The sequence below is a fragment of the Schistocerca serialis genome, chromosome 2 (assembly GCF_023864345.2).
Source record: "Schistocerca serialis cubense isolate TAMUIC-IGC-003099 chromosome 2, iqSchSeri2.2, whole genome shotgun sequence".
NCBI lineage: Eukaryota > Metazoa > Arthropoda > Insecta > Orthoptera > Acrididae > Schistocerca > Schistocerca serialis.
Window position 1 is genome coordinate 1,028,538,412 of NC_064639.1, and position 26,193 is coordinate 1,028,564,604.

Below are 26,193 nucleotides of genomic sequence, written 5' to 3' on the forward strand. Positions count from 1 at the left end.
ATGTTATCAAGACATGCAGCTAGTTTTGTATTGCAGGCTGTACTTTTTTAGAGTTTATGATTGCAATAAACTCAATTCTGCCACTCAGGTAGTTTCAGAACCATTTGTGGCCATATTCAATCTCCTTACAGCTTAAACTTTTTAAGAAGCACTGAGCTATTAACGATGTCAGATGTTTTTGAGTGTTCAAGGTAATGTGTCTACTGTTACTACTTGTAATCCTTTAAATTTATTTGCATAAAATCCATGTTGGGACAATGAAATAACATTTTTCTTATTTAAGATGTTCTCTAATCTTGAAGAAGATAGATAATATTTCAATTGCCCTGTAATTCACCATGTCAGTCTCTTCATTTTTTGGCAGTACATTTATTGGAATTTGGTCAGAATACTGTCCCTCCTCAAATATTTCTAATATCAAAGATCAGTTTAAAGATATATTGTGAGTACTACAAAGAGGAAGCAACAGTTTACAAAAAAATCATGAGTATAATTCCTATGACTTCTTGTGCCTAGGGGTATTTTTCTCTAGTAATCACCTCATTCAGATACACAGTATTGAGAGAGATAAAAATAACAAATTCCAAGTAGTAAAAAAGATAAACTGAGGAGAAAATCATTTAACAAAACATATAAGAGGCTTGAAAATGATGCATATAATCTTTTTGTTTGTTTAAATGAATTAAAGGGGGCAAAACAGGACTATTCTAGGCCTGTTTGAATACAAATGCAGGAATTCAGAAGTTAAATGCAAAACACTAGAAATCAGCAGTTCGATATTGCAGGAAAAAGTGCAGAGTAGTGTAACGAATGTGAAAAATAATCTTAGATAAAAATTAGTCATGATCAGAAGACTCATTAAATGACTCACAAAAGCATCTGCATGTGAAATGGCACTGTCTCATAGCACTGTTATAATCACGACTGTAAACATATAATGATAAATATTCAAAATTCCTTAGTAACACCTATAACATTATTATTTTACACTGGTGACCTTACTAATATTTCTTTGAAGTTTCCAAACACAAGCACAATGCAGAAATAATGTTTAGCACTTATTCTGGTATCAGCTGTAAACTTTTGCACTACAAGTGTATAGGTTGTAAGCACATTAACAAACATGATTTTGGGTTTAATGGGATACACAAGGAAAGTATGCTAACATTATTACTTTCAAAGGAACATACTGATTATGATATTCAGGTGATTATAAACAATATTTTTCTGTAATAAGTGTCAAAAGGAAACAATTCCTGTGATTAATGACATCACAACATAGATATTTGGGAATACCATGTTAACTGGTGAGTGCTTTATGTGAGAACCATCAATTCTACATTTAAGAATTTTTATACTGTGAATTGTGTTTTATTCATCTCATGATGTACATTTGCAATCCATTTGGTTTGTGTACAGGAGACATGTCAAAAATTTATGAAACAGTTACAATGATTTTTATGTTAATAAATAATAGCACATAATAAATAATAACACTATAAGGATATTACTTGGAATGTGTAACACATTGTATCCAGCTCAAATTTCCAGATTGTCTCACATGAATTCATCCACTGAGTAATAACACTTCAGTGTCAGTACCTCATATAGCTTTCTTTTAAGTGAACCTAAATTCATCTGCATCAGCTCGATCCCTTTTAATTTATTACAAATTTTCATTCCCATGTATTGAGGTCCCTGAGCATACAGTCTGAGGCCGGTGGGTGGGGAGCTTAAATGTATAGATAATTTGTTATCAGCTTCAGCAGCTGTCACTCAGTAAAAAATTGACAGTTAGCCACCATTTTTCATTTGGCCTCCTTTCACGTCAACACATTTTACCCAATATTTTCCTAATAAGTAGATTCCACCCCTAAAGAGTGATTCCATGAGATCTGAAAAATATCCTTTTGTAGCTACTATAAGTTCTTTGTTTGACTTAAAATTTTATACAGCCAAAATTTTCTCTAGATGTGAAATAAGTAGAAGTCAGAGTGCACTGAATCATTTGACCTTTATGGATGTCCCAACAATTTGTAGTTATATCCTTAAATTTTTTCATTGCCAAAGCAATGTGAATTGTTTCTTTTTTCCATTCCAGACCTCTTCTATACCTTTTTATTAATTTGATCCAGAAGAACTCCATATTTTTACAAGTTATTTTCTTACCTTGAGCAAGGTAATCAATGGGAATAATTCTTCCTGTGCCCCAGAAAATTTGGTAATAAATTTCAGTCACAGGAAACTGATTTAATTTTTTTAATGCAAGGCTGTAGGTTTCCACTACTGCTTTGAATGCTGTTTCATTTGTGGAATGAAATGGTGGATCCACATCTCTTTCACATAATGAATTTGTGCACTGGTCAAGTCAAAGTTTTTTGAGAAATCACTTTTATATTTATTTTTCATTCTCATTCAATGAGTATGGCACCCATTTTGCACAAATACAACCCACACTCAATTTCGTTTAAGTAAAATGTACCAAACTCTCTTGTTTAATATGCCTATGGTATCTGCTCTCTAATACACCTTTAACCGCTTGTCATCCAAAAATACCATTTGCACTTTTTCTGACCTTATGCCTATTGATGCAGTTATGTGTCCTTGAAGTAGATCATCTGCAACTGAAACATGGAATATTTGAATTTCAGTGCCCAACCTTTATTGCTGAAAATGAAAGAACAGATTCTTATAACACTTTGTTGACTTTGAATGAATTTCTTTTGGTATTAAACTGGCCTAAGTAAAGAATTTTGTGCTGGTGTGATATTCCAAGTCTAGCCATTTCAACAAAAAACATATTAATACTTTAAAAAAACTATTTAAAAATACTATGCTGCCCGTCAAGTTGACATTTGATTACATTACTGCACAACCTGTTGCCATGTAACAAAAAACAAAATTTCATCGATATGGTATCAACACTATCTCTCTGCCAGATCAAGAAATTTTCTTTTTGCCTGATCCAAATCAGATCTTGTAATTTACAATGAATTTCTTTTATCCTCAATTCAGTTTCAGTATCACCTCATTAGCTATTTGATCTACCCACTTAACCTTCAGAATTCTTCAGTAACTCCACATTTCAAACATTTGTATTCTCTTCTTCTTTGAAATATTTATTGTCCATGTTCCACTTCTGTACAAGGCTACAAATAGCTTCAGAAAAAGACTTCTTAACAATTAAATTTATTTTCATTGTTACTGAACACAAATAGCAGACTTCATGTATGACTTTTAGGTGTCTCATTTCCTAATTTAATTCCATCAGCATTGCCTGATTTAATCTAACTACAGCCCATTACCTTTGTTTTAGTGTTGTTGGTGTTTACCCTATACTCTCTTTTCCAAGATGCTATCTGTTTCATTCAGCTGCTCTTCCAAGGCTTTTGGTCTCTTTTATAGAATTACAGTGTTATCAGTAGACCTCAAAGTTTTTATTTCTTCTCTATGAACTTTAATTCTGTTTTCATATTTCTCTGTGATTTCCTTCACAGTCTGCTCATGTGCTGGTTTGAATAATGTTATGGATAGGCTACAACCTTGTCTCACTAATTTCTTAACTACTGTTTCCTTCTCGCATCCTTTGACTCTTGTAACAACAATCCAGTTTCTGTACAACTTGTAATTCCCAATCCCTGTAGTTCATTCCTAATACTTTCAGCATTTCAAAGTGTGAAGTCCAGTCAGTATTGTCAAAAGCTTTGGCTAAATAGTATTGCTTCATGTGTTTCTACATTGCTCTGGAACATGAACTAATCTTCCTCGCAGTCTGTTCCCAACAGTTTTCCCATTGTTTTGCAGATAATCGATATTAGTACTTTGCAAGGATGAACTGATAGTTCAGTAATATTCACCCCTGTCAGCACTTGCCTTTCTTAGAAATGGAACTTCTTGAAATCTGAGGACATTTCACCAGTCCCATATACCTGGCCTGTCAAATAGAATAGTATTGTCATAGTTGACTCTCCCAAGAATCTAAATAATTCTGAGGCAATGTTTTCTAGCAGAGGGGACTTATTTCACCTTAGATATTGCAGCACTATGTCAAATTCTTCTCACAGTATCATACCTCCCATCTCATTTTGTTTCACTTCCTTTTCATTTCCATGGCACTGTCTTCATGTTCATTTCCCAGCTGAGCTCTTGATATTCGTGCAGCTGTATCTTTTGTCTCCAAATGTCTCATTAACTTTCCTATAAGCAGCATAATCTCTTTCCCATAGTCAAGCTAGCTTCTGCATCTTTACATTTGTCATCTAGCCATAACTGCTTGGTCATTTTGCAAATTTTGTCTGTCTCATTTTTAAATATTTTCATTTCTTTTTGCCTGATTGTAAGATTTTTATATTTTCTCTTTTTGTTGAATAAATTAAATACGTTATGAATTATCCAAGGATTCATACTGGGGCTGGATTCTTTGCCTATTGGATCATCTGCTGCTTTCACTACTTTACACCTCAAAGCTACCCATTGATCTTCTACTGCATTTCTTTTCTTTGGTCTTTGTCTCCACTTTTAAAAAGATTTTCCATTCAGATACTAAATGAAATACTGTCCACATAATTCTGCATCTTCTCAATTATCTAATTAACAATAGTTTCAATATAATAGAGGGAAACATTCCACGTGGGAAAAATTATATATAAAAACAAAGATGAGGTGACTTACCGAACGAAAGCGCTGGCAGGTCGATAGACACACAAACAAACACAAACATACACACAAAATTCTAGCTTTCGCAACCAACGGTTGCCTCATCAGGAAAGAGGGAAGGAGAGGGAAAGATGAAAGGATGTGGGTTTTAAGGGAGAGGGTAAGGAGTCATTCCAATCCCGGGAGCGGAAAGACTTACCTTAGGGGGAAAAAAGGACAGGTATACACTCGCACACACACACACATATCCATCCACACATACAGACACAAGTCTGTATGTGTGGATGGATATGTGTGTGTGTGCGAGTGTATACCTGTCCTTTTTTCCCCCTAAGGTAAGTCTTTCCGCTCCCGGGATTGGAATGACTCCTTACCCTCTCCCTTAAAACCCACATCCTTTCATCTTTCCCTCTCCTTCCCTCTTTCCTGATGAGGCAACCGTTGGTTGCGAAAGCTAGAATTTTGTGTGTATGTTTGTGTTTGTTTGTGTGTCTATCGACCTGCCAGCGCTTTCGTTCGGCAAGTCACCTCATCTTTGTTTTTATATATAACAATAGTTTCAAGTACACATATAGTTATTTTGAAAATTTCCTAGTGAAAGCAACTCAGTAGGTCATTCCTATGAAGAGGCACTGTCAGAAACAAAGATAGCATCTGGCATACCTCAAGGAAGTTTGATATGACCTTGCTGTTCTTCATGTCCATAAATAACATTTCATACAAATTCTATAGCCCCACGAGGCTGTTTACAGACAATGCATCTATGTACAGGAAGATAACATCATTATAACCTTGTTACAAAATACTGAGCTTCTGCATATATAATTGTAATGCAGTGCACAAAAAGACATAATGAGATCTAAGATTGTTAAGCTATGTCATTGTCAATCAACCACTAGAATCAGTCACAACCTTCAAGTATTTAGGAGTTTCTGTCTAGAGTGATTTTAGCTGTGATGTCCACATAAATCTACCTGTGATGAAGGCAGATGCCAGATTTAGATCTATTGGATTAAAGCTAAGGAAGTGTAATTTATGCACAGAAGTGATTGCGCACAAAAGCCTTATTTGACCTATTCTTGTTCAATGAGGGCACAAATAGAAAATACTGAAAGAAGAGCTCTGCAGTTTCTACAGGATTATTTAGTCAGCACAAAAATGTCAAAAAAATGCTCACTGAACTGCAGTGGGGAGACTTTACAAGAAATATATGCATTACAGAGAGGCTTACTTATAAAATTCCAAAAGTTCACATTCCAAAATGAGTCGAACAAATCACTTCCTCCAACATATATTTTGTGTAATAGCCACAATATTAAAGTTATAGGGAATCAGGATCATACAAAGCATACAATCAGTCTTTTTTCTACATTACATCCATGAATGGAATAGGATGAGGAGAAATGATACTGGTGCCTATGCATTCTCTACCACAAACTGTGCTGTGGCTTGATGATTAAGATGGAGATGCATTTGAAAGAGGTGACTTGTATTAATCTTCCTCCCAAGATACAAGTAGACTCTCTGTAACTTCTGGGTGTCAGACCAGGACTTTCATCCATACTATTGCCTTTTTGGATACTGCTCTTATCAACTGAGCTTTCCATGCTTAAAACCTTTCTTCTCAGCTCCATAGCTTTCTGTTTTCCATAAAGCTTGTACTACAAGATTTGTATTAGTAAAATTAAAACTGTAGCTCCTCATTTTTATCTGACAGTAATATCATCTGCAAAAAGAATGATATGTACTACTATCCATTAACTATTATGAAATGAAAGAATGCAAAGGTGGAAACATGCATTTTGGAATATGTAAACTAGTACTGATGGTAATGAGAGCTGGGAAACAGAATTGGAGTCAAATGTCTCATCTGCCTACAAGTCATCACTTTGAAGAAATTACAATAACTGCTTACTGAAACTTAATGGGAATAAGGTGTTAATATTAACAGTTGTGAAAAATGTTATATGATTGTCTACGCACTTTTTCACTCCATTCTCAATAGTTTCAAGCACAAGCGTTGAAGCTTCATTGACGTATGTTCGTGTTGATGCACCACTAACACCAGAAGCTTCACTTAGGCTTGACCTTGTAGAATTTCCATCGATACCCCTCAGTCCTGGCACTGATAGATATCCTAGTAACATAAGACAAACATTAGGAGATAGAAATGTTAACAGTTTTATACTTCACAATGAATTTCAACTTTATTTACAGATGCACATGTTCTCTTTATGTGATTTATCCAACATATAAATGTATTTATAAATGTTTATGGACTGCAGATTCTTGGAATTATTGCTCCACCATAATTCTATGGCAATGGGAGAAAATGAAAGACAGGAAAGAGACAGAGACAGGAGGGTGGTAGAGAAGGTGGGGAGGGGAGGGAGAGGAGGGAAGGGGAAGAGAGAGAAAAGAAAGGAAGATTATATGTTATGGTTCTATTAATGACCAGGTCATTAGCGACTGATCACATGTTAAAATTTGGGAAGAAAATCAGTGGTGCCCTTTCAAAGGAAGCATCCCAGCATCCACTTAAAGCAATTTAGAGGAAATATGGAAAACCTAAATCTGGATGTCAAGAAGGTGCACACATGGAGGTGACAAGAACAAGAAGAAGAGGGAGTAGGTGAAAAGTGAGAGAAGAGGGAAAAGTGGGAGAATGGGGAAAAGAGGGAGGAAGAGGAAAGAGAGAAAGAATGGAAAAGAAAAGGCAGGAAGGGGAAGAAGAGGCAGAGGTGGGGAAAAGAGAAGGAGAAGGCGAATGAGGAGGAGGAGGGAGGGAAAGATGAAGGGAAAGAGAGAAAAGGCATAAGAGGGTGGAGAAGGGGGGAAAGAGAAAGAATTGGGGAAAACAGAGAGAAGTAAAAAGAAAGGGATGGGGGAGGGAACAGGTGGGGGCAAGACAGCAATTTTGGGGAGAGGGGGAGAAAGGAGAGCTAGGGGAAAGAAGAGAGATTTTGAGTGAAAGAAGAAAGATTTGGGAGGAAAGAAGGAGGATAGAAGGGAAAAGAGATACTGGGGGGAGGGGGGGGGGGAAGGAGAATTGGAGAGGCAGGAAGAAGAGTGACAAAGCAGGAGGAAGAGGCACAAGGCAGGAAGACAAGGCTGGAAGATGGAGGGCAAGGTGGGAGAGAAGAGAGAGAAAAGGGGGGGAAGAGGGACAAGGGGGGGAAGAGGGATGGGGGGGGGGAAGAGGGATGGTGGGGAGAGGAAAGAGTGGGGGAGAAGAGGGACAAGGGGGGTGGATTAGAGTGCTATGAGGGGGGAGTAGAGTAATAAGGGGGGAGAAGAGGGATGAGGGGTGAGAGAATGGGAGAAGAGGGATGAGGGGGGGGGGGAAGAGAGGGACAAAAGTGTGGAGAAAAGGGACAAAAGGGGGGAGAAGAGGGAAGGAGAAAGGGAGAAGAAGAGGGAGAAGGAGTGAAGAAGAAGGGCAACATGGGAGATGGGGGAGGAGAGACAAAAGGGGGGAGAAGAGGGAAGGAGAAAGGGAGAAGAAGAGGGAGAAGGAGTGAAGAAGAAGGGCAACATGGGAGATGGGGGAGGAGGGGCAAAAGGGGGGAGAAGAGGGAAGGAGAAAGGGAGAAGAAGAGGGAGAAGGAGTGAAGAAGGAGGGCAACATGGGAGATGGGGGAGGAGGAAGGGGGGGTTGTAGTGGAGGTGCTGACTTAAGGATTTCAGTGTTCAGCAGTTGTATTCATCACAAGACAGACGAAATTAAATGTAAAAAATATTATTATTTTCCAGAGATATTTAATTTTTTGTGACATCTCAATGAAAATTATAATTAATGAGTTGAGTGCCAACAGTAAGGGCAGATTCCAAAGAAAATATGACCGTGAATGTTCATCAATCTCCTTATGTGCAGTAGCATATGCAGACAGTATGTGCCCAGGTACACACAGTTCTTACTACCATAGTTACTATCTCATTGTGTGCTATCAGATTAAAGTAGGTGAATAAAGAATTATGGTACTTGTGTGTTATAGTAATCAGTGTTTTCATTCCTCAATAAAAATTCAGATGAAATGTGTTAACTGTCATGTTGATGGTGGTTCAGCATATTTAGTAGTTATATACGAATGTGTATTATTAGGAAATGAATGAGTAATTTAACAAATCAGCAGGGGACTTCTTTGGGTTTGTGACTGAATAGGTGCTATAAGACAGTCTCTCCATAATTAATGAACATGATGTGATATTTTCACAGGCACCACTCATTATTTGCATAGGAGGGAAATCATAGAGGGTTCACAGAGTACCCCTGCCATATGCCATAAAGTGGCTTGCATAGTATACATTTAGGAATAGATGTGCTACATGCAGCACTACACAGAAATGATACTGAAAAACTAAATTATTGGAAGCCTTGTGCAAGAGAAATATTGATAAAAGGTCACAAATCTGATGAAATGCAACCTGTACAGCCCTTTTTGGACCAATACTAGCGGAATGGAGAGATAATTTTCCTCACATCATAAGCTATGATAAAGTGTCCAATTTTTTAAAAATATTTTTTGATGATGTAGAATCTAAACAACAACCATTATTGTAGGGTCATTCAGATTCACCATGAAAGTTCAAATTAACACTATCTTCACAGGAAGTATGGCAGTCGTACCACTCAGACCCATTGTTGACGGAAACAAATCTGAAATTGTCTTGTTTATGACAATGGACATCAAGCATATTGCCATTTACACAGTTCATTTAAGAAATAGCTTTGGCTGAATCAGACAAGTCCAGGATGGAATAACAAAACATTTGGTTGGAAACTTTTAGTTGATCATCTTAATAGATCTGAGCTCATGAACAGTGACTGTAGCTTCCGCATTCAAGAAATGCCTTGCTCTTTAACATTGATTTGGAGTGTAGTAAAGCTTCAAAAACTTCGTTTATAGCCTGGATGAAACATAAAATGATGTTCTTGGAAAATAATGTAGTGTGTGTGTGTGTGTGTGTGTGTGTGTGTGTGTGTGTGTGTGTGTGTGTGTGTATTTTACACAAATTTTATGACCACAATTTCAACACTAGTGATTAGTAAATTATATTGCAATAACAACAAACACTGCTCTCAATTGCTCTGTAAAGTTAAATATTGCAGGAAAAAATATTTATATATTACTGTTGCTTACCAGTTTATTTGTTGCATAGGATGAGACATCACGTTGCGCAAAGAAAAAAAGAAACAAAACTTCAATTAGTTATCACTCAAATTAGTCAAATGCAAACCAGACATGTTTGTATCTCAGATATTGTAATTTTAATTAACAATGCAATACCAAACCATACTTCACAAAGTGGCAGTTAGCTCTTTGACTATTTCATTAAAAATGCTACATAGTACTTGTGGGTTAATAACTTAGAACACAGAAATTAATAAAAACTATAACTTCTGAGCAGAAATTAATAACAATAAATTTAATTTGTTGTGTTTACACATGCAAACTATCTTAATGGACACACTGCTGGATTTTTAAAAATTTATTTCCAGCCAATGATATGAAAATAATTGGTTGTGGCCCACTTTCATGTATATGTCACACTTAGGTGAGATTTTCTTTTTTATTGTGACCTCTGTTTCACACAAATTCATCTGATGAAGATCTAGACAAAGGGATTAGAATATAAAATAATTCATATTAATCTCTAAATTGCCTCTTGCATCAAGAAAGTGTAAACTACTGATTATCTGCAAAACAACAGAATGTGAAATGCCTTACACAAGAAATTTGCACCTGCAAACAATTCTTCTCTCAGCCTTAGGGCCTGACTTATTCCCACTCAAAAGGTTTGGAAGTGACAACTGACTAAATTAATAACTGTGAAAAGTGCTACAGCATGTTGGTTGGGTTCTTGTGACTGAAATGAAATTTAGATGACAGATTAGGTATGCATCAGTACACCAATAATTACAATTACATAACTGAACAGGGTTTCTGACTTTAAGAAGTCAGGATTATATTAGAGCATCACGTTTAGGTCCTCTAAATGTTGTGGCATGGAATCAAATAGGATGCATGGGAAAACATCCTCCATGCTGTTTGTATGAGACTACACAAGGTTTATTCATGAGAACCTAAGCAAGGTGAATGCGAAGAATCAGTTGACTATGGAAGAAGAGGCTGATAACAGATTATAATGGTTTGACGTGATGGTCTCGATACAGAGTATATCGGAAATCCCGATACAAGGACCATTACTTGAACTGGAATTCAAGTAGGGTGAACAAAGCTTTGGCAGACACGAATTGCTTGGAAAACAATATCTCATTTGTACTTTGGTAAAGACAAAGAGTTATCCTCACAACAGATGGGTCCCTTTCAAGCTGGGGTGGGTAACCTGCTCATTCCTTCTTCCAAGGCTATGCCCTCTGAGGAAGGAACTAACAGGTCCAAAAGCTAGGACAGTTTTTATTTTCTACTTTTATATCTGTACATTGGCAGAACTTATAGTTTGCTTCCTAAAGGTAATCAATTCTGTCTCTTTTTAATTTTATGATATTTCATTATTAATACAGTGTACAGAAGCAGTTCATCATACACAAATCTCTAATGACTATTTTGACTCATGTCATATCACCAAGTATTATCTGTCATATCGAGAGCTGTTGTTGAGATCTTCAGTCTGAAGGTTTGTTTGATGTCCTTATCTTAAGACAATCCTGTGCAAGACTCTTTATCTCTGCATATTATTGCAACCTACATCCATTTTAACTTGCTCACTGTAGTCAAACTGTGGTCTCACATTGTGATTCTCCTTCCTGCCCCCTCACCCCCCCCCCCCCCCCCAAAAAAAAAAAAAAATCCCTCTTCCATCCATTACCAAGTTGACAAGTCCTTGACGTATCAGATTGTGTTCTGTCAACTGATTTTGTATTTTAGTGAATTATGGGGTGAAGAAAACAGGGGTGGAGTTACAGGGGGTTTGGGGGAGTTACAGGTGGTTTGGGGAAAGGTACCTGATGGCTAAAAGGCAGAGGCAGCAGATGCACAGATACAACTGCAGCAACAGCACCAGTGAACTCGTTCTGGCTGCAGGCAGGGGGATTTGAACGCAGTGCATGATGACATGGAGCAGTGGACTGCGAGATTGAGATAGGACAGAGGAAGGGCAGATGGAAGAGGGTGTGGGCGCAGGATGAGTGAAGTTGGGGTCCTGGACAGGGTGGGTGTGGGACAGAAGCTACAGGAGGATTACAGGATTGAAGGATGTAGCACGAGGAGAACTCCTATCAACGTAATTCATAGAAGCTGCAGGGGTGGGGGGTGGGGGAGGGTGGATGGGTTCCAGATGGCATGAGCATGTTGTGCTCAGTAGCATATTCTTCCACTGGGTGATCAATTCTGCTCATGGCCACAGTTTGACAGTGGCCATTAATACAGGTGTAAAATGTTGTGCAGAAATTACAGCAGAGCTGGCTTGTGACATAACTTCTTTCACACATGGTTCTGCCTCTGACAGGCTATAATAATCTTGTATTGGGAGTAGAGTAGGGTATGCTGGGTGACCTTGATATATCAGATTGTGTCCTATTGGACAGGTCTTGCATCTGAGTCTTCCACAGATGTATGACCCAAGTGGCAACAGGATGGAGGAGGGTGTGGTGTAAGGATGGACTAGGATATTGCATAGATTGGGTGGACAGCAGGTTACCATATTGGGAGGGGTGGGAATGATTTGGGGTAGGATATTGCTCATTCCTGGGCATGATAATAAGCCTTGGCAAAGGCTCTGGTTCAGTTTCTCCAATATGGGCTGGTACTGAATAATGAGGAGAGAGCTACTTTAAAGCTGGTTCTTTGGAATTGTCATTAGATTATTGGTGTTGGTGGATATGGCATAATAAAACTGTCTGTGGACTGAGTGTGGGGGATAGTGCCTGCCAGCAAAGGCCTTTGTGAGAGCATTAGCACATTTGGCAGGGTAATTTTCATTGCTGCATGTACCAGACTACAAAATAGTGACTTTTAGAGTGGAAGGGATGGTACTGTTTGTGGTTAGTGGGCTTGATATAGACAGAAGTTTGGATGGGGCCATCAAAGAGGTGGAGGTCAATGTCCAAGTAGTGAACATATTGTGCTGAGGAAGATAAAGAGAAATGGATGAGAGAGGAATCAAGATAGGGTGTCTGGGTCCAGAGTCCAGATCCTGAATATACTAATGAACACCTGAATGAAACATGGAGTTTAATGGTGCCATCCTATGTCAACCTGTTTACGGGTCATCTAGAGGAAATCTTCCTAGCCATCTAAAATTTGAAACCTCTTGCCTGGTTCATGTTCATTGATGATATCACAATGATGAGGATTCAGGGTTAAAACATCCTATCCTCATTCCTCCACAGCCTCAATACCTTCTCTTTGATCTGCTTCACCTGGTCCTCCTCGGCCCAATGTGGCCCCCACCTGGACATTGACCTCCACCTCTCTGATGGCTCCATCCAAACCACTGTCCATATCAAGTCAGCTAACCATTAACAACACCTGCATTTTATGATGACCACTGTCTAGCCGTCCATCTGAATGAGTGGCTACTGTCAAACTGAGGGCAAGAGCAGGGTTGACTACCCAGAGGCAGACAATGTTTTCGAACACAAAATGCTTGATTTCAATAGTTGTTTCACAATCTATGCCATCCCAGTCCAGATTCCTATCCTGTGTCCCTGATGCTTCTGCTTCCCACATTCCTATCTCACATCCCTGCTGCTGCTGCCTCCCACATTCCTATTCTGTGCACCTGCTGCCTCTGCCTCTCAGCCGCCAGCAATGCTTCCTCAACCCTCCATTGCATTCCCTGTCTCCTTTTTCCTCCTTGCCTACTCACCAAACACAAACCCTCACTGAGCTCTTGAACCCATTCTTAAAACTAGTATTTCCACCTTTACTAGCTGAACTTAGTCTCAGCTCCACCTATCATTTGAAGGCCTTCATACTTACAAGCTGTAGCTCACATAACATTACAGAAATACTGCATGCAACAGAAACATATACAAGTACTGGAACACAATACTACAACCTATAACAAACAGGTAATAACATCTCTTTGAGGGCATGCATTATAATCATTCAAAAACATCCTCATCAAAGAACTACATATAGTGCATTAAATAACTACAGCTTGCATAATTTGACATTGTATATTAAGGAATATACATTAAATAATATTACAAGCCTCGCATTTTATCTTTACAATACTTATGTTGGTAAAAAGCAGCTATAATTGAGAAAGGAAATTTTGGTAAGTTGTTAACTGAAGCATTTAATCCTGTGTCACTGACTAAATAGGTTTGCCTGTTTAATGAATTAAAATCTGGTTTAAAAATTTATACTGTGAATCAATTTTGTTTTGAAGAACTGCTAGAAAAGTTTCAAAGTTTGTTATATGAGAAACTATACAATGACATGTGTAACCCATTGGTCTCTATAATGACTAATTAGTTAGTACTGAAACCAAATTCCTAGGACTTTGGTTGCAAAGCAATGGAAAATGGAATAAGCATACTGAATATCTCAATGCAGAACTGAGCAATGTATGTTATCTTCTTTGCTCACTAAAATCATGCTGCAGTGAGAAAACAGTACTGTAATTTAATGCATATCATGCCAGCTTCCATTCTTGCCTCAAATATGGAGTCACCTTTTGGGGAAACTCTAAAGTAGCTAATAGCAATTTCAAACTATAAAAAAAGGCCATTAGAATCTAGTTTGGATGCAAACCTAGAGAGTCTTGCTAACCTCTGTTTAAGATATCTGGTATTCCTCCATTACCATGTGTATACATTATGGAATACTTTATATTTTTAAAAAATAAATGTAATGACTGCAGACTGCAAGAAAACTGTGATACATATGATCACTTTACCAGAAAAAAAATTACATGTAACCCAAATCAACACATCTCTGTCCCAAAGAGGTACTTTCAAAATGAGTGTTAAACTTTATAACAAATTTGCTGAAAACATAAAAGCTATTACTGAGGTCAAAACCTCTGGACAATCTCTAAAGCCTTATTTACAGCATCAATGCTTTTACTCCATTGAAGAACATTTATATTAATATAATGTATTTTATTAATAGTTAATATATAAAGTGTTTTATTGTAACCTTAAGTAAGTATGCCTATAAATCACTTTCAGAAGTGTACTTGTAACTTGACTTGTCCAATGTCTTATGCAAAAGATGCTTTTGTAGGCAACAGGACAAATAAGTACAATACAATACCATACAGCTGCTTTTCAAATGTGCCCTACTTGCAATGATGCCTTTAAGAAATTGCTTACGAATGTGAAACACATCGGATGTTTCAATCCCAGCCATCTAAAAATGTTCCTAACCATCTAGCTATCAGTATAGTGTTAATCTTTGCAACATCTGTCTGAGGATCCATCAGACTAAGTGCAACATCAGTATTATTTACATGTATGCCTTTCTAAATTCAAATTTATCTTTTTGTATATTCCTAGTGAACTAACATATAGTATCTTCCAAGTTGAACTGCGATAATTTTTATGTACTAATGTACTAAACAACAATTTGTGAAAACTGATTTAGTCTGTATCCAGGAATCTGTTCACTTATGGAACTTGAAATAAACATAAAATTTGCCATTAAATACTCATGATGAAATCAGTTTAAAACATAGATTAAAATGACTGCAGAGGCATGAACACTGCCACTTGCTTTGCTCTGAAAAGCTGAAACAACCTGTTGATTCAACTTCAGACATACTTATAAACAAATACATTCGAATAACAATAATATATACCAGAGGTTTTTTATATAATTTAGATTGTGAATATTTTATTATAGACACTATTTAATGCTGTGTTCATCCACATCCCCACGTCTTTGACAATACTGTTTTTACTGTATGAAAATTTTGTACTGAATTCTTAAAATTTCTATTATGATATTGCTAGTTCATGCAAACATGTGCAAGGAAAGCCTGTGTCAAGATTTTTGTGAGCACTGTTCAAAAATATGCTTGGATGCTGTAGTGAACATGAAAATTCAGGTGGATTTAGCATTAAACAATGCTTGTAGCAAATGATAGTTCTCAAAATGAGAAAAAATTAAGTGCATATTGTTATGATTCAGCTGTATACAAGCACAAATTTGTGAGAAGTGGAATGCAATTAAGAGCCAAATGCTCACATGTTGTATGCTAGGACAGTGTTTCAGTAATTGTGTGTCACATGTGGCATATGACAAATGAGCAACATTAATATGAGGCTATATTTCAACCATGTTCCATTCTATCTCAAAGCATACAAAAGCAAATAATTGTGTTCCTTTGTGGAAATAGAGAAAAATGAATTCCAAACAGTGAAAGGAAATGCTAATAGGATGGAAAAATAACCAAAGATATGTAAAAATTCTGGAAAAGGTATAGAGGGACAATGCTATAGTTCACAAATGATTCATAAGATTCCACTGGCACAAAACAGTCTACATCTGACCAAGTATTCCATACATCCAATAAGGGCAACAAATAGAGGTCACAAAATCAATGACAGTATGTTACATGATAACTGAGGTAAAGAGTCCACAAACATGTTTAACTAACTCTACTAAATGGTTATTTAGTGTCCTGCATGAATATTTGGGTAAGAGGAAGCTATTGGATTACTCACATTTAATTGAAATTGGAATCATGTGATCATTGTCCAGCACTGTTGGGACACGTTTAGGCAGAGTACATGTGGGCTTTTGGGTGTTACGTTCTCACTGAGAATCATGTGTATATTAGTTTCAACCAGAGAGCTAAGAATAATTTGAGTTTCCATCATGAATTTGCTCTAAAGAAGGAATAAAACCATGAGTTAATGAAATACTGGTGATAGTTTTGGGGACTCACACGAAGAAATACTTATCAATGCCTTGAACATGAAGAATTTCTTATATGTCTATAAGATGCTACTTTATTAGATATACTTTCTGAGAAAGTAATAAAACTGTAACACTATTTCACAAAGAAAGAGTGTCTCTTCCACCTTAAAAATAAAACCATTCATTTTGCTGCCACTGCCATTCATTTTGCTGCCACTGCCACAACCAAACTTAAACTGCACTACAAACCACTACTTCATTCACCACATTTTCCAAGTTTAGCCCATTTATTACTCCTTCTCCCTATGCAGAGGCTCAAAATGAAGTCACATTGAGCGAAATTAATAATTTACAGCACTACAGGTATGAACCTTGAAACATTAAACACAGTATCTTGAATATAAAATAAGTACAGGAGAAGAGGCAATATGTCATGACTTTTTGAAGAAGACTGAACAACATCCTCATCTTCATCCTGGCCAACAGAGGTGTATTACAATTGGGATGGAAAGAGTTGCTCCGTAGCAGAGTAGATGGAACAGCAAGTAAATCCAAAATGACATGAAGACAGAAAGGAGGCAAAGCATGAATAAGAGTGCTGAAAACAAGAATTCTTAAGTGCCATTGTTGAAAGCCTTAAAGACATAAATTAGTTCTCCCGAAAGTGAGATTTCTACAACAAGTGCTCTTTACTGTGGTTCATTTTTATTCTTATGTGCCTTCCTTGTTTCCCTTACCCTTCCAATGTTTCGGTCCCCATTTTAAGCTTTCCTTATCTTCTTACTTTGTTTCCCCAATGTTCTCCTTTCTTTTACTCTGTGTTCAAAATTTTCTTATTCAACTAAGCAAATATGAAATTAGACACTAATATCGTCTAGTCCAATGCATAAATGAAACAATGAGTGATGAAGAAATGAGACAAGTCATGACCAATCTTTCCTCAATATACACTTCTATCATTTGCTATCTGTCCAAGTCTGAAGATTCGCCACTAACTGAGAAAACAGTTAAGATTATTCACTGCAAATATCTTCAACTGAATATGATTTTTAGTCGATAGAATCTCTAGTGTCTACATCTATAAATGCACCAAGCCTTTGGTGGAAGCAGATAAAATATTCAGCTCAAATAACAATCTACTAAAGAAATAAAAGAAGATATGAAAGAACATGAAAAAATTGCACCCTTTGGATTCTTGAGCCTCTAGTGTACAAAATATAGGACTAATGTGTCCATATTATTGTTAATCACAACACATTAGTGTGTAAAAATTTCATTCAATGATGCAATCAACATGGTTAAGCACAAATTAATAAACTATTATAGCAACTCACCGAGATATGTGCCCTTCATGCTTTGACAGCTCTTATTAAAATGTTATATAAAGAGAAAGTAAATTACCAGTTGAGTGAGCAGATGGATCTCGAGCCCTATCTGCTGATATAGATCGATTTATTGATGCATCACGATTCAGTGAATCATCTCGTTCACCTGGATCCACTGACTTAGATCGTGTTTTTGAGCGACCCAAGCGCCTCTTGATAGTTCCAAAGAAATCTCTCTTTTTTCTTCTACTCCTACCCCTATCTGTAAAAGGGTTGCATGTGATTAGCTCTTGCTAATCAATCTTTGAATGGAGTACTTTTTCACAGATACATGCTGCTTCTTTTGTTGTCCTTAAAATTATCTGTATAATGTGAAATAAAATACAATGTCAAAATTGTAGGCAATGGTGTTTCCTTCCAACTCTCCATTCATTGATATGTTTGGTGAAATACTGCAAGAAATAAATAAATAGTATTCTCTCCTGTGAGTTCGAGAGACCTGTCTGCTTGGTAACAGTGGTAATGGTAATTACAGATAAGGGTCTGGTAATGACTTATATGGAATAATTCACTGAACAGCCAAGAAAAAAGTTTATACTACAAAGTAAGTTTGATTTTAGAAAAATTCAAATACTCATAGATTTCAAATGGTATTCATGCATTAGACAAATAAGGGTTACTAGAGAAATATGACGTTAAATATTTAAAGAATGAAATCTAACATTACTTATTCCTTATATTTTGTCCAAAACGGGTTTGTATAGCTCCAGAATGGATTTCCTGTGCCATAAAGTATATGTGATTACTATACTGATAAGTTGAAGACTTTTGGTGGTATTTATTGGATGTGAAAATTAAATATTAAGCTTATAGAGAGCCCAGAAAAATGCATCTGCTTTCATTATTAGTTTTCCTCTCAGAATAAATAGCACATTTAGCTACCTATGGAAACAATATAATTAATGAACAACACAAAAATAAAGCTTTTAACAGCCTTAACTACATGTTCCATCCTTTCCTTCTGTGTTATGAGCTATAAGTTCAATTTATCATAACTCTTGCCATTGTGTAAAATTAAAGTAAAACTTCATGAGCGTACTGAGATGTGCTACAGTGAAATGAAAGGAACAACCACAAATAATGAATCTGTCAGTTGACAGCAGACTAAATAATAAAATTATCCTACAGGATAAAATGATTATAAAATTTAAAATTTTAGAAAGTTGAACAAAGGAAATGCCAGGTTGGAATGTCAACAATATTATGAAAAGGATAGATTGCTATTCATTGTAAAGATGACACACCGAGTTGCAGACAGGCATGATGATAAAACTGTTGTATACAACTTCTGGCCAAAGCCTTCCACACACGCACGCACGCATGCACACACACACACACACACACACACACACACACACACACGCACGCACGCACGCACACAAGCACTATTTCCAGCCAGAATCTTTTTCTTTTCTTAAGAAGTTTTTGGCTGAAAACATTTATAACAGTTTCTTCATCATACCTGACTGCAACTCAACACATCATTTTTACAGTGTGTAGCAATCTATCCTTCTCATAATACTGTTAGATTTTAGACAGAGAGAGCGACTTTCCTGTATGTTTAATGAAGAGCCTATCATTTCAGAAGAAGATAATGATTTTTTTTCTACACAGGACAAATATAAAGACAAAAAGTACTGAAACTGCAGATTAAATGATCAGAATCTTGTTAAAACTTTAGAATGGAATGCATGCAGTGGACATGACCAAATTTATTATTTCATTCTTCTTCCACACTTACAGTTTTCTTTAGTCTGGAAATGGGCTGTATTTTTCTCTTTCATTTTGAATTCCTGCAACCTTTTACATTTGTTCCTTCCTTTCTTTCTCAAGCATCCTGGTTCTCCTGAATTAAGTTTTCTATTTTGTTTACTTGCATCTATTTTTTATGTAATCTCTGTTCCGTGCTACAGATATTCAAAGTAATTTGCTTTTTTACTATTAGGAAGAGAAATCTGCAAGTATTCTACTACATATGAGAATCTAAATAGAATCCATTTTATATGAATTAATGGCCAGTTCTTTGCTTCTAACTGTCATTTTCCTTAATGTGGTAATATGTGCATCCTAACTGCCAGTAATCAAAGAGGTACAGCCTTTCGACACCAGCAAATTTCTTATATTTCCAACAAATAACAGAAAAACCTGTATTTGTAGTCCAACTTTGTCATGTTCACTTTGTCAAACTTTTCTATAAAATAAACTTTCTTTCTGTACAATAATTTTGCTGAAGTGCAATGTCAGTAATGTAGCACTAATAATTTCTTCACAATAGTACTGACTAACATATCTTTTGGTATGATTTATATTGTAAAACAGCCTTCACATTCTTTTACTTTACATGCCCACATTTCATAGGGTCTCAATGGAAACTGCAGCAACTACTATCAATGTACTTCATGAATCATCAGAATCTTTTGTGTACACACATATCCATTTGATGTTAGTATATTTTCAGTGTAGTGGTGATATGTTTCATTTCCTATCACTCTAACTTCTTTCAAGCAAAGTTATTGTAATTTAATGCAGTTCATTTTCAATTAGAGTGTTAATTGATGAATTTTGTGTTGTTCAGTGACCAGGTGCAAGCCTTTCAATTGGATGCCACTTTTGCAACCTGTGTGTCCTTAACTAGAAGGTATACATACAAATGGAATAAGGGTGATACAGCTCTAAGTTCCAGTGGTAGTAAAAACCAAAACCGAGTTCCAGTACATGCACAACCTTCTGACTGTGCATTTTATGCATGTGAACTTAATTTGCCAGCATCTTTAATGGTTATATAAGCTCCTCCCTTTCCAGATGCTGAGTCATAAAACACCTGCTGCAGTGTATAAAATATAGACTGAAGTACTTTTAAATATTTATCACTTCATTACTATAATGACATTTTCTCTCAATTATACTAGTCATTGACAGAAATCTCAGATAAATACTGTGACAGAGGTTCTATCTTCCACACATTACACAGTTTTCTTGTTCAAACCAACTGATCTATGATCTGTTTGTCTCTGTAGTCATTCTTGTCACATTGCTTCAGTTCTATTTGTGAAGCCAAATAACATATCTTTTTTATATCATATAGAGCACTTTTTTTCATTAACATATTTTTGTCCTGACATTTATCACATTAGTTTTAATCTAGGATGATTTCAAGAACAGCACCTATTAGATGAATTTATTTATTCTCGGTAATAAATGAAAATGACCAAATGACTGTAGCTTCAGATCCACAGTATTTTGCATCTCTTTGTTTGTGACTATTTTAGATTCAGATAGTGTCGGTCAATGCATGATTTCTCCCCCACAAAAGTGTCATGTATAACCATTATAAACAGAAAAATAATTGTTATACTGAAATCATATTTTGCACTTTTGAAGTTTTTCTTTCTTCCATGTCAATAATGTACATCTGCAAATTAAGCAAAATTTACATAGCACATTGTAGCTCAAAGAGGTAAAGAAACATTAAGTGGTGCAGGATTTGTAGGTTTGTGTGGAATTCAATGAACACTCACAGGCAGACATACATTTACAAGCAGGCAGGATGACATAGATAATGACCAACAGACAGAGGTGTGGACAGAAAATGAAACACATATCCAGTATGTTGCACATTCTGGCGCACTGTTTACTACAAGAAGAGCAGGCAAAATTAATAAATAAATACTGATAAATCAGATGAAAACTAATGCTAGTTAAGTCATTACTTTAATATTTTATACACTATCATCTGTTTTACTTCTCCTACTGATTTCCTATTGATGGGGTGATAAATGGCTGCTACAGTACAAGATATTTCTACTTTTTTTTCAATATGCTCAAGTATTTTATTTCACAATTTTATGTAAATAAAGAATATTAGTACCATCTGTGAGGGTAGATGTTGGTGTGGTTGTCTGCATGCCATCCTGCCCCGAGGGTGGTAGTGCTGCTGTTTCCTTTGTGCCTTGCTGAAAAGTAATGAAATGTATCTTAATTATACTAAAGAAAAAAAGGCACTCCATATTGACATCTGAATATTTAGTCCAAATTTAGGTAATCAGTACATCAAAGATGTGTCTTTTTGAGACAGTAGCCCCACTTAAGTCATACTCAATTACTATTAACTTATGGAACACTTAATAAAATGGGTAAAGTAAAGTACACTTAATAAAATGGGTAAAGTAAAGTACGTGGAGTACAGCCCATGACTGGGCTACTGGCCTGGCTGTAGATAGAGTACAGCCCTTTTTTCCATAGCACTAGGAGGGGGAGGGTGGCAGGCCCATGGTCCCAGCTGCCTTTTACCCTCGGGAAAGAAAACTGGTATTCATTTGTTAACTTATGGCAGGCTGTGTGGACTTGGTGCCGTGCTGGAATGAGAAAATATCACTGCCCCACCTGGGACTGAATCCAGGCAAGAGTTTGGTGTTCTACCCTCTAGACAACTATGGCCACATGGAACATTAAAAAAATGATGTTATTACAACATGTGGATCCCTCCCAATGTGGGATCTGAGTGATTTGCCCCTCTTTTTCCCTAGAACCCCTACTTCCTCTCTAATGAAGAAACATAAAACTTTTGAAAGTTTGGAAAGTTTTTCCCCACTACTTTTGAGTATCTGCATTGGCAGTATTTGAAATTTCACCTCCTGGAGCTTATTATTGGCCAAACATTCCTCTCTTTTTGTAATTTAACAGTTTCTTCAGTTAAACTTATTTTAAACATTTTTTGAAGGTGACTGCCAACAGCCGTTAAGTAATGTATAAAATGCATATTTGAACCATCAGTTGTTTTTTTTTTTTTTTAAACCCAAATTCTACTGGTTTCGGTCTTGGACCATCGTCAAGGATGAGAGTTTAAAATGGTTTAAGCCACCACATTCCATTAGAAATTACTTAACATGTGTAGTGCATGGCATGTATGTAAATATATGACACGGGACTTTGAAAGTGAACATTCGAATACTAAATGCATACACAGCAGCTGCTGGTTCAAAAATGAATTATATACATAAATTTATTTTAATTTTATTACTGAAAAGAATTCAGTAATAGTGAATGCACTTTAATTTTTGTTGATTTAACCAACAGGTGGTGTCAAGAGGAAAACACACTTTTGTTAGAATCTTCTCCACATTGTTACCATTGAAGACAAGAAATACTTTTGGATATCAATGACTGTTTTCTTAGCACTTATCAAATATTAGGGCTTGATCACAAATTTTGCTTTTCTTCTGTTCTTCATATTATTACGCTTTTTGGTACCATAGCCTCTCATCAGATCTGTTGCATAAGATAAAAGGCAAGTCTCAGTCACAAATATGATACCAATGTGATACCAAACCTTGTAGTAAGGGGAGAATAAAAAGAAAGAGAGAAGTAAAAACTATAACAAGGATCGATATTTGATAAGCATTATCCACAGTGATACTGTGGGAATCTCAAGTTGCTCTCCTACATAGGAAATTGAAAATAAGACCTCATATTTCATTTCTACTTTGTTCATACTTCGAATAAACAGTGTTCTCATTTGCAGTTTAGAAAATAACTTTATGTTTTAAAATGAAAAATTTGTGAAAGAAATACTGTTCATTTGAATGAAACACTGAAAGGTGTCACAAAGCTTATGATTAACATATATTAACATTTATTGTGTATATATCAACAAGAAGAATGTTGTGTTTCATTCATGCAACAACTGGCCTTCTTAAGATGGAAAGTACATAAAAAATTTACTTTAAATTGTTAGACACATTTATAAGATGCAACAAAATCTAACCTTAGAAAGAAAAGAACGATCTATAATGATTCATTTATTGTCACTTTCATAAATTAATACTGTTTACAAAGTTATGAAAACAAATATCTTTTCTACAGTCATCGGCAAGTGAGTGGCTGCCTTTCCTAAGCACTGTTTAATCTTTATGTTAGAGTATTAGCACACAAATAATACACAAGCTTTTGCAAATTTCTTAGTATATAGAAGCCCCACTGTAATCCAGGCTTGTATTAATTCTTTATATCATATCTTCTGACTGTATTTCACTACTATGACAAATACACACTTTACCAAGAGCGCTCTTTCTCATGATACAACAAAGTTACATCAAGAATGGTGTAGCTATGAAACATACAGCTAGAGCTGTTTTGGTTGGTCTAACTGACCCATCAAGTCCATCTAACAAGATACAGTTAAGCAGCATATAATTAAAGTGTTCATAATCTTTAGTGTATTTCAAGGCGTCTATAGTAGAAACACCAGTAAAAATTATTCCTATATCTTTATGTTTCCTACATATATTATTAATCTTTTTTTCTCCATATTTTGTAAGAAACTGTCAACTGCAGCACTATAAAATCTGTACAGCTCTGTAACGATCAGAGCCACTTTGTTCACAACTAACTTCACTGCTGATATTTCAACTGTAATTTTTACTTTCAGTTATGTTATGAAATATAGTTTTGTGATGGTTCCTCCCCTACCCCCACTTCTATGTTCTGTTCAAATGAAATCACTAGACAGAGCATAACTGTTGAATTTTGCCACAGAAATTAAATTATCAGACAGACTACACAGTGTATCCAGAAAGTAAAAATCATTTCGTTGTACCACCACCAAAGCACTGCAGTTCTGCACATTTGCACTCATCTCTCTGGTTCATTGTCCTTCCGCTGACACGATTACAGCCTAATTGTGTTGTGTTTACATGTGTTAGGAATTGTTTAAAATATTTAACACAATCTCTGAGCCTGTCAACTGTGATGTGCACCCTGTTACACTGTTATTCAACACAAAGAATGTTAAGGCAGCTCAAATTCATTATCAACTTGTACAGAATCAAAACAACAGTCGATGGAGTCGATGCAATCCCAATCCTCAAAAAATCAAAAATTTAAAACAATACTGTCAGCGCAAAAGATCATATACACTGTGGTCTGGGGCAGATAAGGTATTCTACTTCTTAGTAATTTCCAAGAAGTGATACCATCAGTGTAGTATGATACTGTCAAACACTGAGAAACTTCAACATGCAACTCAAAACAAAAGGTGTGGAATGCTCAGTTGAGGCCCTGTGTTGCTTCATGATAATGCACATTCCCATTCTTCCGGTGTCACTCAAAGCTTTACTGAACAATTTGGTTGGGGGCAGTTCTATCACCTCCATTAAAGCCCCAATTTTGCACCTTCTGTCTGAACAATGGCGGCAACTATGTAGAAAAATATTTTATTACTTTCAATTTTATTTTTACCTGTACGCTGAAACCAACATAAAGCAAAACTGTAAGATGTGTTAGAGATCATAGTCCATACATGACTTTTTCCATAATTAGCTTTCTTTTGTTCATCAAGTTATCAGAAATACATCAGCAGAGCTCATACGTTGCAAGGAAAGTTCAATTAGAACTGTGTTAAAAATTCTATTAAAACATCAACATGCCTTGGTACTTGGATCACTAACATTTTCTAGTTTGGTGATGCTCAGCTAAGATACCTGGGCTGACATCTGGTAGTGAAATAAATCTTTGGCAACAGAAAGACAGTGAGTGTGAAGTCTTTGGTTAAGACTGTGTCAATGTTTTCGGTTAAATTTCAAATCTCTCTAAAGAGTCTTGGAACAATGGCAAATGAGACTGCTAATCCATCAGTCAGATGAGGGTGTGAGGATGTTAAGCTCGCCAGTCTCCTTGGAGCTGCTCCCTTCTTTTCACTTTCATTTTCCAAATGGCCCTTGACAACACAAACACAACATCCACGCGTGCCACACTGCAAAAATATTTATCACAGAGAGAGAGAGAGAGAGAGAGAGAGAGAGAGAGAGAGAGAGTACATATGTGTGTGTGTGTGTGTGTGTGTGTGTGTGTGTGTGTGTGTGTGTGTGTGTGTGTGTATGGAGGGGGGAGGGGGGCGTGGAGATAGGAGGCAATAGAGTGGACTTGTTACCCCTCCATCTCATCCTATAATTTTGCAGGGAAATTATATCATTTCCTTCAGTACAGGTGCATTTCTGCACTCACCTGAAATCCAGACACATGCAAATGTAGCAAAACAGAGCTGAAACAAGAGTTCCCTAGCATTTCTGTCAAACAGTGGTAAAACGGTCTCCATCATTTTTATCTCTTCCCCATACTCACTAGTGTTGGGTACAATCTAGCACCTGGAGAGACTATTGTTTCACATGGCATATCATTGGATTGGTCCTTGCAGAATAAGAACATGTTACACAGTACATGTGCTTGTTTGAAATGCAACAAAGCCTGTGTGAAAAATTATCGGTAGTCAGAAAGGTAACATGTTTCTGGATATACACATTTTTATCTGGCTAAAAATC

The 26,193-nt window shown here is 36.3% G+C and overlaps 1 protein-coding gene across 1 annotated transcript in view; it reads right to left on the minus strand.

The window, feature by feature from the left end:
- LOC126458447 (phospholipid transfer protein C2CD2L) overlaps positions 1-26,193 on the minus strand; it is a 598,436-nt gene that overhangs the window by 50,370 nt on the left and 521,873 nt on the right. Inside the window, exons 12-14 of the mRNA XM_050095510.1 lie at positions 21,747-21,831; positions 17,895-18,080; positions 6,640-6,793 (exon numbers count right to left, since the gene is read on the minus strand). Coding sequence (XP_049951467.1) covers positions 6,640-6,793; positions 17,895-18,080; positions 21,747-21,831 — 425 coding nt within the window. The remainder of the gene's footprint in view (positions 1-6,639; positions 6,794-17,894; positions 18,081-21,746; positions 21,832-26,193) is intronic.